The following is a 20078-nucleotide window of genomic DNA, read 5'->3' on the forward strand; positions in this document are numbered from 1 at the left end:
TTATATCTGCTTTGTCAGGCACTGTATCATAAACATAAGCCTCTTCAAACTTTTATCACAGACATTTAAAGTTGTTAAAATAACTAACTTGTCTGTCTGGCACCATCATAGACACAGTCCTGAATTGAACTTTCAAATTTTCTGGTAATTCTTGACGGCCAGCATAACCAGGATTCTGTTTTTAAAAGAAAAATCCCAACATTTTTATGATTATGAAAAGCACTAAACAAAGAGAACTGACACCAAACGTTCTTTTTCTTTTCATTAAGTTATGGCACATGAAGGCATAGTGACAAACTAGAAGTCACTTTAATACAATTGTTTTCTTTTTTTTCTGGGCAAAATCAAGAAGTCCAATTCAATGGCATTATAGTAGTTCTTATAAAATGCTTAAAGAATCCCAGTGCCATATTTTCATTTTCTAACAGGGCTGATACATCGCATCAGTAGGAAATACAATGAAAATTAAACATGACATGGTTCAAGGTTTACCATTGTATAATGAATATGGGAATTATACTTTACATTTTGATAACTGACTTGGCATTTAATATTTCATTCAATCTGACTGTATATAATAATATGGTACGATTATCATTTTCATAATAAGCAAATCAAAATAATGATCACCTCCTTTGACTCGCCTCTATCAAGGTAGGAATATCATTATCACAACTACCAAATTATAAAATAATTGTCACTATTTTTATGTAGCCTCTAATGCAAGGAATATCGTTTAGATGAATGTTTTGCATTTTGTTTGACACTACAACATGGAAAACTTAACTGGCAGGGATATGTCACAGGACACTTCAATTGTGGACGTAAGTCACAGGAAACAAATGCATCTTTCATTCTTTACTTTTATGGAATGTTCTCAATAATTTGCTTTTGGTTCTCAAAAGGATTTTTTTTTAAAATCCGATATTTCAAATGTCCAATCACTGTAATCCAAAAAAACCCCCAAAAACCCCAAAAAAGCAAGACAAACAATAGCATAAAAAAACAACAAAAGCAACACAAAACAAGCAAAAAAGACAGAAGAAAAAACAAACAATCTGCATAATAATTCTAAACAGGACTGAAAATAATTAAATTGAATTACGCTCACTGGACATCTCTGTTGTTGTGAACTTAATAGAATAGAATAGAAGGTATCGACGTCGCTTGATTAGGCCACTGGCCTGTCGCCGAGTCTTTCCAGTCACTGAATGATGAATGTCTTGTTCACAACTGATCTAATGCATTTCCCTACCTGATCTTGTGATCAGGGGCTAGCCTACACTACACTTTCTCTACTGATCTTTTGATCATAGCTATTTTGGGTGGGAGGCACTTCTACACTATGCACATAACTTTCCATCACAGCATCTAATCTATTCTTGAAAGCATTGACACTCGGCGCTTCAACGCCATTTGCTGGCAATGCGTTCCAACGTTCAATAACTCTCTGTGTAAAAAAGTTCTGTCGAAGGGTGGTTTTAACTCTGGGTTTCAGAAGTTTATATGAGTGGCCCCTGGTGACTAATTTTTTGTCTACAGTGAACAGCCTATCCTGAGTCGCGTACAAGCAATGTGTGAACTTTAGGTCTCAATCATATCACCTCTCAAACGCCGATAGACCATACTTGGCAGTCCTACTCTTTTCAGGCGCTGTTCATAACTAAGTCCTTGAGTCCACCAATGACCTTTGTTGCTCGCCTAAGCACACTCTCTATAAGCTTCTTATCGTTTTCAAGATAGGTGCCCATACGCAGTTTCCGAACTCCAAATGTGGTCGGACCAAAGCTGCAAACATTAACTTATAATCAAGATAAAGAGTCAGTGATTACCATAGTCAAAAAGATACCGAATTCAGGATTTAAGCTGACATGATCCCCATCTGTAAAAATAAATTCTTTCTTCTTTTCCTTTTTGGCTGATAAAACAATGTAAATTTGTTGAGCTGCTACTGATAAGACAGGCAACTCGATACGATTGAATTCATCAAAGCATCCCCAGGATCCAGATTGTGCTAAACCTGCATTTGAAAAGAAATGAAATGTTTATGAAGGTAATTGCTTAAATCTATTAAATTTACTAATCCAACAGTGAACAACAAATAAATGTGAGTGGGATTAACTCTTCCTCAAGGTGTTGCTTTGCAGCTTTGTGCTCTAGTGATATGACATTACGCTTCGATTTCCCAGGTCAAAAGTTTGAGGCCCACTGTAGGCAGCATGTGGGGTCCTTGGAGAAGGTTCTTTCTCAAATGTTTTCACCAAATTCAGGTAAAAACCGAGTACCTGACTGGTGACAACATTACTCTGTCGAAAAGAAATTACAATGTCTTTACAATCTCTATGTGTCTCATCCTACGTATTCATTGTTGCTGAAATCCTTTGAAAATTTCTATCATCACATTGGACATTGCACCTTATAGGAGTGCATACTTTTAAAAAATGTAAGTAAAGAAATAAGTAGAGAAAATAAACATTATTCTTTGACCAAGACTGGCAGGCTGTAATCTTCCAGCACAAATCTGTAGAGTTTAGGTTAGGAAACTTTTAAATATATTTGCCCTTTAATATGCTTCTGCAGCCCGGTCATCATAGTATTCTATATATTATCTATTTTTGTTTAAAATATCAAAAAACTATAAAAGTCATTGTCAATGCAAAATATCAAAATGGATCAGTTGAAAAGATCACAGAATAAGCATGTTGATTAATACCTTTAAATAAAAAAAAATTGTAGACATAGAAGTATAAATCACAGGTGTATACAATCAAGTGTTGACAAGGCATATTTTGGTTGTTGTGTTACATTGTTTTTTTTAAATGTTTTTTTTTCTTGTGAATGTTTCTATATGAATTATACCATATTGTTCAGTTAATCATTGCTGTTCTTGTAAAACCCTTTTCTACGTGAGTTGAGGGATAATGCCAGTGCTCACAATAATAGGTAAACATTTCTTTGAAACACGTTTGTTTGTTTTTTTTTGTTTTTTTTTTGTTTTGTTTTTTACAAAATAACGGTACCCTTTTAAAACATTGTTTATTCTTTTAGTCAATAGTCAATAATTTGTTAAAATAGGGCTTTTGTTATACTATACCTTAAATAAATTATATTATTCTTTTGAGGCCTTGGTCTTATTATGAAAGTCATGGAAGCTGTAATTAGTTTTTGATTGGAGCAAAAGCGGGTTGTAAAAAAACCCAATGGTGATAAGATAATTTTAAAATCTATGAGTAATTAAATCATATCACTTTTATAAATGGCTTTGAACAAGGACATAAATGAAAATGGGGAAAAGAAAGAATTCAACCAACCTTTATAGATACGACCCAACCCCCTGAAATCCATCTGATCAGAACAGTTGAAAACCACCACATATTTTCCTAGACAACGGCCCATATCCTTTGTAGTTTCCGTCTTTCCTGTCCCTGCTGGACCAGCTGGTGCTCCTCCCATAGACATCCATAGAGCTTGAGCCAGGGTAATGTAACACCTAGGATTGTTGAGAGGCAATACATGGTAAATTGAAAACCACCACCAGCAACAAGACAACAACTACTGCAATCAAACGAAACATCTACCAGTTCCATTTCATTTTCTATGAATTACAGTGTTAAATTTATCGCCAATGAAAAAAATGACTTTATGAAAAAAATATCAAGAGCTTTTAATTTAAATTTATAAAATATTTGACAATTTTATAAAATATTTGCTGACACGATGATTTACACTACATTCTGGGAACACACTGACACACACACACACACACACACACACACACACACACACACACACACACACACACATATATATATATATATATTTAGGGTGTAATATATTTTTTTAAAAAGAAAAGAAAAGCCTTATATCACTGCAACAATAAAAAGTATGTTATGGCGAACAGTATACACTTTAATTTTAATTTAAACTTTCAATCGTTATGGGAAATCAATTCCAGGTCATGTTATTATGGGCAAAGTTAATGGATATAAGGTGTAATTTTGACATAAAAATATTACAAAATCATATCTGTGTCATTTTGAATCACTCAGTTCATGTACAAACTGCTTTTTTCTTTGATAATTTAAAACATGTTTTTAATTAATTGTAATATTAAAATAAAATTGTCCTTATATTTCATAAAACATACAAAGACATTTGGCACACCCAAACATCAGCTTGTTCCAATACATTCCCCTTATGGAACAATTTAATCATTGGTATCAAGCTTCCAGGAAATACTTATGCCTTTAAAGATGCACTTAAGACCACCCAGAAGATGCACCTCAGACTATCAGGAACAGAATTTATTTCTCCTTTTTCTTTTCTTTTTTTTTTTTTGTTGTTTATTTTGTTTTGAACTGACTACCTTCATCAATGCTGTTGTTTTCAAGTCTTGTGCTTCTAAAAGATGACTCCAAAATACATTTTTTCTTAAAGTATGTAACTTGATGTGCTTTAATTAGGAAAGTGAGTGTGAGTGGGTGTGTCTATGTGTATGTGTTGTATTGTGTGCGTAGAAAGACTGTGCTATGTTTATGGCTGTGTTTATGTGAAGTGCTTTGTGGTTTCAGCTGTAACAATAACATTTATTATTATCATTATTATAATTATTAGTGTTTCTGTACAAATATAGATGCAATATTGACAGCAATACTAAGTCTGACAGAATCAATTGGTTTGTACGAAAAGGGGGGAAAAATAAACAACCCAAATTACCTGTCAGTGAGTGGTGTGATGACGAGCCTGTCTGTACAACCAAGGTACTCATTTTGGTAGATGAATGTGACGTCTGTGATACAGACGTGCGTATGGTCTATCTCTTCATTGAAATAAAACCTGGCTTGTTTCAGCCAATCAAAACTGCTGGCTGTTGTTACATTACGCTTTACCTGAGAATGGAAATCACTTTAAATTAAATAGCATCTCCAATAATAAAAAATAATATCAACGCTTTATATAATTATAATTATGGATAGTCAACCAGAGTAGTAGCCATTTGTGACTGGTACATTGAGGATTGTTTTTAAAGTATTAAAATAATATAAATATCTCATAGCTATGCTTAAGTGACAAGCTCAATTTCAGAAATTCATGTAAAATAAGTGATAATTATGATGATCATACTGATGTTTATGTTGCTGCTACTGCTGCTGCTAATGATGATGATGATGATGATGATGATGATGATACAGATGATAGTGATGATGATGATGATGATGATGATGATGATGATGATGATGATGGTGGTAGTGATGATGACGACGACAATGGTGATGGTAGTTTAAAGTGACTGTTGATCAATAATAACCACTAATTAAAAGTACATGAAAGGCAATTTTCTTGTCTTACCAGATCATCAAAAATATCTCTCTGATGGACGTGAATCGTAATGAGGGTTTCATACTTGATTCGCTCCATCTTTGTAAGTTCCTCAGTTGTCTTGGAAATCAGTTTGTTAAGCAGATTCAGGAAATAATTGTTGGCATTCACCATGAACTTTTTGTCCAATCGAGCCGCTTTTAACGCTTCCTCTGCTGCACTCGTCCAAAGGATTTGAATTCCAAGAAGACCAACCTGGCAGTTGAAATAGTAAATGCATTCACTTTAGAAAGTAAGAAAAAAATAATGTCAATTTTGTAAATTTCCCAATTGAATATCTAGCTGATATGAATATTTCACGGACACCAATAGCCTTTCTTTTATTAAATAATTCCAGACAAAGCAGAAAGAAAGATACAAGGAAAAATCATCTCAAAACATTAGCCTGCCTTAAAGTTGTATCAAACCTCAGTCCTCCTGATTACCTATCAGACAAAATAATAATAATAATAATAATAATAATAATAATAATAATAATAATAATAATAATATACTAATAATAATAATAATAATAATAATAATAATAATAATAATAATAATATTAATAATAATAGTAATAATAATATACTTTATTCATAAAAAAAATATATGGAAATTTGTTTACAGACGTGGCATGCATAAAAATGTATAAACTCAAAGTTGAGAATCTATGGCGACAATGTATACATATATATATATATATATATTATATATATATATATATATATATATATATATATATATATATATATATATATATATATATGCAAATGCACAAAAATGTAAAAATATACAACCAAGAACCAATAGCAACACTTTATATATTAATTTGATAAATTGAGATAGGCCATACCTCTGGCCTTTAGTCCGAGCTTGTGTGTGTATATTTAAAAGGTAGTATTTAATTTAAATCACAGTTGCGCATTAAAAATTCGAACACCATGTGGCAAAAATGAATTACTACCATTACAACAATTGGACAAAGACATGAGAGAGTAAGGTTGCTTCATTTGTATAAATATTTTGAAAATATGAAAGTAAAAGAAAAAAAAACATGTAAAAGCTTCTTTCTGTTTTATCTGTCACTGTTCCACACACACACACCTTTTCAAATTTTTTTCTCTTACACCATTATCTGCTCCTAAATTTTTCATTTTTATTTGGAGCATTCTCCTCTTTTTATGTTCAACACCTATTTGTAATGGTACAGAGAGGAGTTAACATCAGAAAAACATACACTTGTGAAGAATATAGGTGTTAAATCTTTCTAAATATCGGATGTGTTATAATGATGGCACACCTGACACGTAATATGAGGTCTGGGGTAAATTCCATGCAAAGGCAAGCTGATTTTGTGAGATAATTATTACGTGTTTTTATCTTTCTGTATTGTCACGCCTTGTTTAACACCCATTTTTACAGATTTTTGTCTTACAACAGAGCCTGCTTCCAAGGTTTTCTCCTTCAGGTATAATGCTACTTCAAAATCCACAATGACAAGTATAAATTGGGATTTAGAATATTTAAAAATGGAGTCATCATGCGTGCATACCTGGGCTGGAAATGTGTGTAGGAACTGGTATAGTTCAAATTCTGGAGCAATGGTAGCTCGGTATGCTTCTCTAATAATTCCATGTAATGATCTCTGCTGTTCCTCCATTAAGGCTGTTAGCCAATTCTCCACATTCCCTTCACAACGTATTTGTTTTTCCAGCTAAATTGACAGACAAACCAAACTAATAAATGAAGATGTATAATTGTAGCAATATCCAGAATATCTAAATAATTTCCCTCTTATGCTGCTTTATTATTCAATGTTGTCTCGTTGTTTGCTGCATATCATTATCTTTCCCTTTTTCTCCTTCTTCCTCCTCTTTTTTTTATCTCTATCATTATCATCATCATCCTCTTCTTCTTCTTCATAAAAACTAATTACCAAAGGGAAACTGATCACTATTAGTATCAATAAAAAGAAAAATGATCAAATAATTTTACTAAATTCAACAAAAAAATATATAAAAGTTAGTTTGTACAAAGTCACATATCAAGTTTATATTCAATTAACAAAATTATCTATAATTCAACAATAGAATTCTGAAACTTATAGAAAAAGCACATTACTTCTATTTTCTCTCCTTCCCTTGAAATACAAGCCAGTATAAGGTCGTATGTTTTCTCATGAAACTCTACATGCATGATGTTGTCAAATATTCCCAGCAAATGTGCCTGAATGATATGGAGTAGGAAAAGGGAACATAGTTTAATTCGACAAAATATCAATGCTTTTTATGTGACCCTTTAATAAAGTTATAGATTAACTTTATTTATAAGAAAAGAGTCTATTTAAAGACAACTTTAACATACAGAACAGACAGTTGGTTTAATCTATAAAATTCTTATTGTTTTTTTGTTTGTCGTCACCTCCCCCCCCCCCCCCCCAATACTCAATTTAAAACAGTGTTTATTTCAAAGTTGTTAAAAAGTAAAAACTTTTAATGTACCACCTACCTTGTCCAAATTTTATATTCATCTATATTAAAATTGATTTCAAGGTTTGTGTAATCTTGTTATCTAGTTCATAAGGCATGGGTGAAATATAACGGTAAAACCCTGCCTATTTATTTACTACTGCATTATAGAATAAATCATAAAGTAAATATTCAAAACGGTGATTAGATTAGGATCCCACTCACTTGGATGGTGTGGCAGTCGCTTGCTTGCCCCAGAATTTCAAGTAATGCTGGGTCAGATACGAAGAAAAACCTTGGAAACAGCAATCGTTTCTTTTCAAGATATCTGTTATTGTGTAATGAGAGATGTAATCATATAGTTAATGATAGTATTTTCCAGTAGGGAGTACAATCACTACGTGGGGCACTAACTAAAATTTGATAAGCAACACGTTTGTTGTTTTTTTTTTATAGAAAAAGGTCAATGAGGAACAGTGAATTTGAATTGGTTACTTGGTATGTGTACTTGTGATTGAAGTCCTTAACTTGATCAGAAATCAAATACACATCACTCAAAGACCAAATTAAATTAAATCTAATATATTCAATCATCTTGTTGTAATGACTTTGAAACAGCCAATATTTGATATTCTCAGTTTCAACATTCTCAATGGGATTCACAAAAATTCTTCATTGTTCCCAAATCAAGTAATATGGGAACGGAATGTCCATTTTCAACAGTGCAATACATCTGTTTGGCACCTTTTTGTGTCAGCATACTTCCAATATCCTCATTTCCTGGTAAGGTGTGCACCGTGCCCTAACCAGGGACATAAAGTTGTGACCAGAGTTTTTAAATCGATGCAACCCATCTGACCAATTATCAAACTCAACATTACTTGACTTTGTCTCTATTGCAAGATGAAATACCATGCAATCAGAGATGTAGAGGGAGTAAGTAAATATAATAATAAAGGAAGCATATGACTCTTACCCAGTGAGTGATTTTTGGCACAGTTCTAGCTGTTCAAGGAGATGGGGCAATAGTTGACTCATGGTGTCATCCCCAGCACAGCAACTGATGACATTGTCATTCTCATGGGCCCTCTGCATAACCTTAATCCACGATTTGTCTATCAAACCAAAACGTTTGGATTCCTGGAACAAAATAATAAAATATAATGAGAAGTTCTTTGCGGCCATAATAGAAAAAAGCAGGAATTAATACTGATTTTTATATCTTCAAATGGACAGACTTGTTTGTAAGTCGAGTGCTCTGCCTATCAAACCACGAGGGCTCTATAGAAGGGATCAGATGTACATCGGTACTAGAAAACAATCAACTAACCTAATCTATAACTAAAGTGACTCCAACAAATAAACAGTGATAAGCTAGCAGAATTACAACTGCTTGCTTATATTTGGTCATAGTGCTGGACTATTGCCAAATACTTTAATTCATCTCAAACCAAACAACTGAATAACAGCAAGATGGACAAGGGGGAGGGGGGCCAGTTTTCAGTTATCAAACGGATGATAATGATTTTCCAGCGTTTAGTCCTTGGTAAGGCCTTTAACAAACATTACCTCACTAGAAGTGTGAATGAGTAAAGGCAGTGATGAAGACTCTGAGTGAAAGGGAAAAAAACAAAAAACAAAAAAACAATGTCTGCCAGGCAGCCGGTACTGTATAATTGAATTGTTGTCACCTAAGGTTTGCTGTTGGAGTAAATCAAGCATCCTGAAGACCAATAAGCCAGGTAAATCCATGAAACTGTACTATATAAATGGTTATATCTACAGGCAATCCTCCAGCCTAAATTCTAGTTCTGTGTCAAGGTGATTTAGACAATGAAAACTGAATCATAAATGAAACTTGACTTAAATTATATGTGTTTTAAATCAAGAGAATGAACGTAGCTTCTTGAACTGCAAAAAGACCACAAAGATAAAAATATGAAAACGTGTGTGTGTGAAACAGTGCCAGACAAAGCAAAGAGAAAAATACAAGAAAAAATCATCCTGCCTCGACTGAAGATTGAACATCAGAGTTCCTGATAACCAGTAATGGTAGGATGATTTTTGCTTGTAGTTTTCTCTTTGCTTTGTCTGCATTGTTTCGTACATGCAATTTCAGAATTTTGTCATACACCAGTGCCTGCTCCCAATGCCTCAAATTTCGTAATTTTGATCTTTTGACTTTAAATGTTATTTCCATCAACCTCTTTACTTCAATAAAATATCAGATTATATCTATCAAAGAGATGACCAAACAATGCACGACTACTTTCTACTCTACCTGAGGTAGCTGTTTTGCAATATCTCCACCAACAAAGACAGCCTCCAGGTAAATCCATAAATTCTGTACCACAATCCATTGTTCCAAAATATCAGCTGTTGTACTCAGGTATTGAACCCAGGTCTGTATCTTAGACTTATAAGGGGCATTGTACCTGTAAATGTATATTGACGTGGAATTATATTTTGCATGTGTTGACATCCGCTGTTAAGGCGTTTGAGCCGAGTTCATTTCATTTCTTGATCAGAGCTCTTCGTCTTTATACCAAAACGCTCCCAACCTTTTTCATGTAGAATATTATCAATTCGGTAAATTGCATCATACATTTAAATCTCTGGTAAATCCATGCTATCATGAGTATAAAGATCTACAACCACACATGGCTTTACAGAAAATTTATTTTCCAATAGATGCACCCCATTCCTCCTACCTCTATCCAACATTGAATTTTTATGTGTGAAACAGGAAATAAAAATATTTATTGAACTAAATACTTGTAACTGACCTGTTACTCATGAGAGAACTGAGTATCATAAGACTGTCTTCTAAGAGACCAATTGTTTCCATGGTGTCACCAGCCTTCAAAAGGAGCTCTCCACGATTTTTAAACATCATAAATGTCAGGGTCTTAGTGGACCAATCAGCTATGACTTGCTTCAGTTTAGCATCAATGTCTTTCTCTTTCACTGCAGCAATACATATATCCTACAAATATAAAAAAAAATGTAAACCACTTTCATTGCATCACTACCCGATTTAAATGGAATCGATTTAAAATATGAGAAACTCAATAAACTCTGTGGTAATGAATTTGCAAAGTTTTTGGCAATTAATTTCTGAGCCCTGTGATGGTTGACTTGCAAAAATCTTAAATTACACACTAGTTAATCATAATACATAAGACACACTATTTATCAAATTAAAGATAATAAAAAGATTTATAACTTGATACTTTGATATGTGAGAGATCAGTTCATAGTTTGAGTAAAAGGAATTCTTGTATAGCGAGTGGTACTGGACAGTGGTACAGTGCAAACCAAATTTAGGAAATTTACATCAGGACGATGGGACTGCTCAAACTTACAATAGGAGTTAAGTATTTAGCAATGGCAAATCTGGAATAAAATCAGTTTTGAATGTCCAACAGTAATATAACTTCTTTTGCAGAGATTAATTTTAAAATTGGCTTTAAAAACCTTCCGTACATCATATTTATCATTATAAAGCGTGCAAGACTGACTCAAGAAATGAAACACAATTAACTTGTTACAAATCAAAAATGAATCATTTACCTCCACGTCATCTTTAACAGGCAAGAGAGGAGCAGACATGATATCTTTCAGTTTGACATTCTCCATGATCTGGTCCATAGGCAAGTCAACCGTCAAGTCAAAATCAAACTTGTAGTTGGCCACATTTTGAATACGCTGCCAGTGACGTGCCTGCATAGCTTTATTGGCCATCAGCTCCAGCAATGGAACTGTTTCATTAAAGTCATCAATTTTCTGTTTTAGGTCTAAGAAAGCCTGCCATTCCTTCAGCCCTTTGGGCAATTTTTTACACCTTAAGTAAAAGAAAAAGAATGACATCTATCATAAGTTGTATTAATAGTTTACAGCAAGATACATGAGACTGTAAAGGCCATTGTAACCTTAACAATAATGGTCTCAAATGTGACCTTTTGCCTCAATGGTGGGGTAAAACAGGCGTTCAAACATATCTTGAAGTCTCAACAATGACACTTTAAATTTATTATATTTTTCAAGTGTGATTTTCTTACTATTTTGACCATAAATCTAATTTTTAGCATCTGATGCCGCAAACAAAATATATGATTGAGATAGGGTATAAAACATTGAGTAATGAATTTCGCATAACAAGATTCGAAAATACATATTTTCCAGTTTGTGAGGTGACCAACTCTTGTGGTTAGTGTCCTACCTGTTTTGTAACTCAACTAATTCAGCATTTATCTTGTCGCAATCCACATCTGACCAGTTCATCTCAAAATAGCCGTTGATGACGGTATTGACACTGTTGTAAAGACCATAAAGTTTGTTCAATAATGTTAACTCTTTCTTGATTCGATACAGGCTTGGCTCCTCTGTCTTTGGTAGACCAAACAGTTCCTCCCCAGCCAGATATACAGTATGTTTGTTGATTAGGTCATCAAATATCATCTGGGAAATGAGTAAATTTGGGCAGTGGTGTTTGAATGAATAGAAAGATAGACGGATGGATAAACGTTTGGAAGGATGGATGGATGACTGGATAAATAGGTGGATGGATGGATGGAGGAATGGATTTTAATTTCTAAAAAAACAATTTTGTTTTCAAATTTTATATGATGAATTACCACAAAGAATATAAATTAAAGGAACATTATAAAGTGTTGCAAGTTAATCGCTTTCATTTACCCCATTTAGTGTTTTTAAAAGTGAGATATACCTGGAAATTTTGTAGTCTGTCGTTTGCAACCATAGGGGAAATTCCTGGTTCCATGGGTCCACTCTGTTGAATAAATACAATGTTGTCATTCTTGTAGGATATCTACGCTGTATCACTAAAACCAATATTTCTAATAATAGTATACTGATACAGTGTGTAAGTATTATCAGTAAAGAAAATTGAGTAAATGTGTTAAAGTTGTTATACATTTTTGTGCATCATGTTTTCATGTTAAATAAGGTTCCTATTATTTCAGACAATTTCCATTCAAATATTTAAAGGAAATTAAATCATTTATTTAGGTCATTGTTGTGACTTCCAAATCTGTGTAGAAATAAATAGCATTTATAAAAAAAGGAGTGGTAAAATGGACAGAATGTTTGATCTAAAGAATTGCTGCAAAAATATTGGCAGTTAGATATTTGAACATTTTTGCATTTACCTTTGTGAATGTCCAGTGCAAGTTCTTTTCCAAGCTTTCTTAAGCACATCATCAGTAATACTCAATCTAATAATTATTAGTGCGTTTTTTTATTCAAAAAAAGAAAACCGTGACTGGTTATGCATAAATGAAGATCCTTTTGGCCCAACCCACTTTCCCCACTTAAGAGGAAATTTAAATAAAAAACGTATTAATGCCCAAGTATTTTCTCAATGTAGATTACAATAACATGCTATTATTATTTTCTGTGTAATTAATAGCGCATAAAAAAAATAATTTAAAAAATAAAAATATAATTCCCTTTATTCATCCCCAAGGGGAAATTTTTCTTTAGGACCTATTCCAAAGGAGGACTGGAATAACCCAAGCGTCAGCCGCAGAGCAGCAAAGTGAGCTAGGGCGAGGTGACTTACTCAAGGCCACACAATGAGGCAGGTAGTCGAACTCAGTACCTTTTGGGTATGAAGCAAAGACCGTACTGCTGAGCCACACTGCCCCCAATTAGTAGTAATTATCAAATCTTGCATTGAGGAATATGGTAAGGATTTCCTCTATGTGTTGATTCACTTTTGGCCTAGGCTTGATTTACATCAAAAGCATATCTCATTGATAAATATTCAAACTCACTGAGTCATATGTTTCTGTAAAATTGGCCACCTCAACAGTGAGCTGTTCGACAGATTCAGTCAGATTCTCCTTAAATCCTGGCTGTACTTTCATCAGGGTGTCTGTCACTTCACCCTGTTTAATTTATATAGGAAAATGTAGACACTTGTATTAATGATGGAAAAGATTAAAAAATACTCGGAATTACTATACACACACACACACACACATACACACACAAACAAAAATAATAATAATAAAACAAGACCTGCCTACAACTACGAAAAATGTGTAGATTTACGAAATTTTGGCTCCAATTTCAGAACTTCATGAGCATCTTTAAGTAAGTCATTAAAACTTATTGAAAATGAAAGTTACTGCCAGAGTTTGATGTGTTATTTCATCATTGTGAGGGTAATTGTTGATCAATAAAATTACTTAAAGCGTTCTATTTTTTCTCCAAAAACTACATTTTTAAAATTTTCAAGTAGGCAGGTCTGTATAAAACAAAACAAAACAAATAACCAGAATTTAAAGAACTACAGCGAGCGGGAGTCTAACCTGGGACCTGTACAAGAGGAAAGCTGAACCTACTCAAACTGAAAGTGTTCTCCCTCTGTGCCATACCAGCTCGGTCCCGAGTTCATCTCTTAATCAATGCATATTTTTTTCAAGCCTACACCTTTTATCATTTTTAAGGGTTCTGATAGCTCAGTTGATAGAGCACTTGCTTCACATGCAAAGGAACTGAGGTCGATCTCAGGTGCAATCAAGATATTTTTCTGACCTCCCTGTCCACCCAGCAGTGCTGGGTGGCTGGGTCTGTTAGATCTGGTGGAAAGTACTTTGCGATAGACTAGTGTCTTATCCAAAGGGTAGCAAGCAATTGCTATTGTCTGTTTCATGCTATAGAAACCGGGATAAACTCTGGCTCCATGGGCTGAATGGCTCGGAAGGACTACTTTATCATTATTTGTATAACTTTTTAAATAATGATGTTCTGTCAAGGTCATACTCCAAAACCATCCAAATTACTTTAAAACTGGTTTTCATAAAACATTTCTTTTCATTCACCTTGCATCATCAGAATTTTTTCTAATAAAGAATTAAAATGTGAGTAACAAAGACAATACATTTCAATAATAGCAAAACATGCAGGATAATTTAAATGTTGTTGCTCGAAGCAATAAATAACAATGTGAAATTGAATGTAAGCTTCAATTTCTTATACAAAAACAGATAAAGTGGACGTTTCAGGTTTCCTCTTTATAAACAAAACAGGAAGAATGAAACATACAGACAAATGAGATAATGTGGTAAACGTTGTTGTTAACAATGCCGCTACCACATTATCTCATTCGTCTGTAGTGTTCAATTCATCCTGTTTTGTTGATAAAGGGGAAACTTGAAACATCCATTTTATCTGTTTTCGTATAATAAATTGAAGCCTTCATTCAATTTCACAGTGTTATTTATCCCTTGAATGAGAAAAACCTTAACTGATGTTCCTGTGTTTTATGACACATTATAATTTTGTACTTTAAAACAAAAAGAAATTTTAAAAATATGATTTGATCAATAATTCTAGACTATCACAAATGACAGAAAAATAACAAACAGCAATACAACTCTTACACATTTCTCTATAAGTTTTTCAAAATTGTAACGTAGAGAATCTGCTTTATCTGTCTCCTCTTTAGGCACAACCACATCAAAGTTGGCAATAAGCGCATAAGATTCCTATACAAACAAAATAAAAACAATAAAAAGGATTTACTTCAGGTCATCTTTTCTAGTCTTTATGATTCATGATATTTAGGTGATTGAGTCTGAAATAGGTTAAATTAACTTTTCTTTCTTTAATAATGACAAAAAATTAACATTATATTGTCTTTATAGCATATTTCTAGGTTTTAAATATGCTCAAAGGGGGGGGGGGGGTGTTGAAGGAGTTTTATGTGTAAAGTTGTTCATCCAGTGTCATTACATTGGGTGTCAAAGATTTTGTTCTATATGACGCTAATTGCCACATAGAAATTACGAGGGAGGACTGATAAATAAGTTCCATTTTGTTATAACTTTTTTTGTTTTCGATTGCAGGTGCATAAATCATACATCAAAAGAAAGCTCAAAATCTTAGCTACAAACCTTGTACTTTATTTTCCCACAAAGTCACCATCCAAATCCACACAGAGCCACTGCCTAGTTGGAGCACTCAGTTGGCAAAGAATTCAAATGACTTTACCCCAATGTCCAAACGCCAGAACAGTTTTGTTCTCCGTCAAGGCCTGTCAATTGCTCATCTCGCTGGCCCATATGTTTTTCTTAACTACTTAGAAGTTTCGCAATCACATTTTAAAAAATGAGGATAAATGGTTACAAGCAAAGACTATTTCTATATAATAAAAAGTGGGAAAAGGAGAGAAAACAGAGAGAAACAAGATGTGATCTTACCTCCATTGGAATCATTTCTTCATCCATGCGTATGTAATTGTCTTTGATGGAATTGAGGCTTCCCATGGCCAGTCTCACATCATCTAGATCCTTAATGGGTTTGAACAATGTCTTGCTCTGGTCTGCTATATACTCTGTCATTTCATTTACTTTAACTGATGAGAGAAAAAAAAAACCCCAACAAAACATGAGTTTTTATGTAGTGCACTATCCACTTTATCTACTCAAAGTGCTTTATAAGAGGTGCAGAGCCAATATGTAGATGAAAAATGACACATATAAGATGCTATTACTTTCATTTTTTCAAAATAAAACAATACATCAACCGCCCAGGTAATCATTTCAAATCCGAATATGGTGAGAAAATGTGAATAAACAGCCTTTCCAAAGACCCAACGTTGTGTCACCTAGAGAACTTGAACCAAGGACCTCGTCACAAGCTGTGCCATTCCACTTGACCACAAAGCCATATGAAAAGGACCAATTTCATGATTTGTCTCGTTAGTTTCCTTGCAAAATGATGGTGATAGATGATTATAAATGCTTTTTGATTTCATCACACCCCAACTTTACTAATCAATGTGCTTTTAAAATTTTGTTTCCAGCTAAATGAGGGGAAAAATTATAAAACCATTTCAAAGAGGATGAATAGACTTGAAACGTGATGAAAATATTTGGATCTAATAAATGAACTGATAGTGTAAATCATATTTCATAAACAAGTATTCTCCTACTAATAGTGAATTGACTAATGTTATAAATCAAATTCACCTCTCATCATTTTCCTCAGCTCCAAACCATAACTTTGCTTCCATTCTGACAAATGTTGCTGGAGGGCTGCTTTGAATGTCTCTGATAATCATTTAGTTTGAAAAAAAAGTTTAAAACTTTTAGCATATTGATGAACACAACAGTGTCTATGGTTAACAAGAAGTAAATAAGTGAATATGATACTTTTTCAGATATCCCATGCAATAATACATTGTTTTCACTGAGCATTTGATGTTTTTATCATATATCGTCAACATAGTAGTCAACATTTTGATAAATGCTCTATTGCCTTCTCTTTTTGCTTTCTCCCCCTAACCCTAAATATTTTTGGCATACCTAATCACCATCGCCTGGAATCAGGGTTATGTCGAGGGGAAAGATGCTAAAAACTCATCGTCAAATATATGAAAATTGGTATGGAATTACATGCTTTGATAAGAGAATTAATACAATGTCTCTTAACCCCCCCCCCCCCCCCACCCCCCTCACAAATACTGTATCTCTGATAAATTTTAATTCAAAATTCAGGTTTCAGAATCAGCCCTAGCAATGATACAAGATTGCGATTGTTGGTCATTTACATTTCTAACAACAACAAATGAAGTGAATAGAGAAATGCTAGAAGACAAGAGAGAATAAAAACTTTGTGGTGAGAGGGAATCAAACCCATGACACGATTGTTACAGCACTTCTACCTGGCTACGAGGGGGACACTCTACAATTAACGCCACAGAGATGACAAAAGTTTTTTTTATTCTCTATTGTCTTCTGCCATTTCTCTACTCACTTCATGTCTTGTTATCATCTACATAAGTTCCTGCTCCACTCACTTTTTCATATAGTTTCATTTGCAGTAAAGATTTTCTTCTATCTTTGTTTTGGACAGAATAAGGAAACACGTGTATCCTGACATCAAAGTGCATTTTTAGGACAAAAAGTCTCATAAGTGATATAAACCGAACCCCTCTATTTTTTTGGGTCTAATATTGACCATGATCTGCTTGTTTACACACCCAGGGACTTCAATTACTGAATTATCACCAATAAGCACATCGAGCCTATAAAGCACACCACTAACACACGTAGGGCGATGCAAGATGTTGTTAGAATCAAGGTCAAAGTCTAATTTCAGTTCACAGACCAAAATATTTTTGATGTGTAACAAATAAGGACACCTTTTTGACTCAATTTTCTAAGGTCACAGTGAACATGACATTAAGTGAGTGTATTTTGGAATAAATTAACGTTTTTATCATATAGTATGAAATAGATTAGCCTGAAGGTACCTGTGTTAAGAGCTATTGGACCAACAGGGATAAGAGTATCCATTGTCTCCACCAATCCATCAAGACGTTTGAAGAAACCAAATTTCTCTTGAAAGTCTGACATCATTGGCTTTTGTGCAAGGAATTCCTGAGGTTTCAAAAGAAACATAATGTTGTAAAACCAAATCTGTATGTGTGTGTGTGTGTGTGTGTGTGTGTGTGTGTGGAGAGAGAGAGAGAGAGAGAGAGAGAGAGAGAGAGAGAGAGAGAGAGAGAGAGAGAGAGAGAGAGAGAGAGAGAGAGAGAGAGAGAGAGATTACCTTTTATGAAATGCTGATATCATGAAAGGAATAGAGGGAGAGTTTAACAAAATCTGCAATAATGGCAAGACAGGAGACCAAACTAAAGGATAGATAATAGCTAAAGAGTAATGCCAATATTAGTGCTTGCTTCTATTTTTCTATGAACATGTATGACTTTGTGGTGTAGATGGCAAAGTGGTAACTGTGTCTAATATTATGTGAAAGTCAAGAGACCTTGAATCATCAGTGTAAAAAAAGGTGAAAGATAGGTTGCAGAAGCTTTGGTGGATAAGACAGACATTGTCCCAACTTTGGTATATATTTGTTTGCTGTTAGGAATCATAAAAAGTGCTTAAATCAGTTTTAGGCTAATCTGCACAGCTTAAAAGATAATGATGAGAAATATAGGGTATGGAGAAGTACCAGATGAAAACAGAGAATAAAGATGCCAAACTGATCCAATAGACACGACACCCTCTGCTTGACGGAGGGAGAGAGAAAGAAAAAAAAAAAAAAAAGAGAGAGAGAGAGAGAGAGAGAGAGAGAGAGAGAGAGAGAGAGAGAGAGAGAGAGAGAGAGAGAGAGAGAGATAAGCAAGCAGTTGAATTAGCTATATGATGTAAAAGATAATGCAGCACTGCTTACACTGAATATGAAACGAAACCACAGTGCAAACCACAAATATGTGAAACATAATTGATAAAAACTTTTTGCACTTTTACATTTTGACATAAGCTCCTAAATGTCTCTGACATAAGATTGGACCTCATCAAAAATCACTTTTCTTTCAAATTAAATTATGTGATGACAATAGTATTTTATTAAAACAAATATAGGAATACATAAAATCTTGAGCTTAAATTAATCTTAAAAACAAATAAGTGATGTGCCTTTATCCTGCAATTTATAATAAGATTGTTGGTGAGGAATGGCAACAAAATTGTTCATCTATATATTGTCTTAAATTGAGATGATCCATTGACTCTTAAGTAAGAAGATATAAAGTATTGTAAAGAGGTAAAATATTTCTAGAACTATTATATACTTTCTTTTTAATAAATAAAATATGTACTCCTCTAACATCCATAATATATACATCATGTACAAACCGCAACAACAGTTTCTCTATTTGTTGTCCATATAAATTCAAAGTCTGAAAACATTTGTAATTTCTTCTTTATTTCTGGAGCGAGAGGCTTAGCAGCCATTCCTAGATTGGTGTACTTTATGACGTCTTTGTTTTCGGATATAATTTTGTGCAGATTTCTCTTTAGTTGCAATGCTGAAATAGTAAAACATAAAATATTGAAGGTTACTTAGAAGACGAAATATTCATTCCAATCTCATCCTTGCCTCAGGTTATACACAGCTTTAAATTCAAAATCTTTTTTTTTTTAATGATAACGGAAGCATCATAAGTATGAATAAGTTAAAAAACAATTTAAACCAATAACAATACAGTCCACTCTGGATTATTGCAACACCCAGGGATCAGCAAAATATTGTGATTAACCAAAGTTGAGTTTCCTGTCCACTACTGCAAAATTTTTCCTCTGAGTTTACAAGGGCTTGGGCCTGTCCATGGCCTCATTAACAAATATTTGTTGTTTCTTCTCTGTTTTGCTTTTTTTGGGTCTTTATTTTCTTTGTTTGGTTTGTTTTTTGACTTTTTTATTTTTATTT

At 33.6% G+C, this 20078-nt stretch overlaps 1 protein-coding gene across 1 annotated transcript in view; it reads right to left on the bottom strand.

Moving 5' to 3' along the window:
* The window catches only part of LOC144969243 (dynein axonemal heavy chain 8-like), a 113132-nt gene that overhangs the window by 49173 nt on the left and 43881 nt on the right, over positions 1–20078 (bottom strand). Inside the window, exons 26-45 of the mRNA XM_078908355.1 lie at positions 19505–19677; positions 18115–18241; positions 16829–16909; positions 16058–16212; positions 15239–15343; positions 13625–13738; positions 12556–12618; positions 12049–12287; positions 11400–11670; positions 10613–10812; positions 10108–10261; positions 8803–8966; positions 8052–8154; positions 7480–7584; positions 6911–7072; positions 5350–5574; positions 4717–4889; positions 3312–3490; positions 1833–2020; positions 89–175 (exon numbers count right to left, since the gene is read on the bottom strand). Of these exons, the coding sequence (XP_078764481.1) occupies positions 89–175; positions 1833–2020; positions 3312–3490; positions 4717–4889; positions 5350–5574; positions 6911–7072; positions 7480–7584; positions 8052–8154; positions 8803–8966; positions 10108–10261; positions 10613–10812; positions 11400–11670; positions 12049–12287; positions 12556–12618; positions 13625–13738; positions 15239–15343; positions 16058–16212; positions 16829–16909; positions 18115–18241; positions 19505–19677 (3068 nt within the window). The remainder of the gene's footprint in view (positions 1–88; positions 176–1832; positions 2021–3311; positions 3491–4716; positions 4890–5349; positions 5575–6910; positions 7073–7479; positions 7585–8051; positions 8155–8802; positions 8967–10107; positions 10262–10612; positions 10813–11399; positions 11671–12048; positions 12288–12555; positions 12619–13624; positions 13739–15238; positions 15344–16057; positions 16213–16828; positions 16910–18114; positions 18242–19504; positions 19678–20078) is intronic.

This window comes from Berghia stephanieae, chromosome 3 (assembly GCF_034508935.2).
Source record: "Berghia stephanieae isolate SIO BIC M18660-M18661 chromosome 3, UCSD_Bste_1.3, whole genome shotgun sequence".
In the NCBI taxonomy this organism is placed as follows: Eukaryota; Metazoa; Mollusca; class Gastropoda; order Nudibranchia; family Aeolidiidae; genus Berghia; species Berghia stephanieae.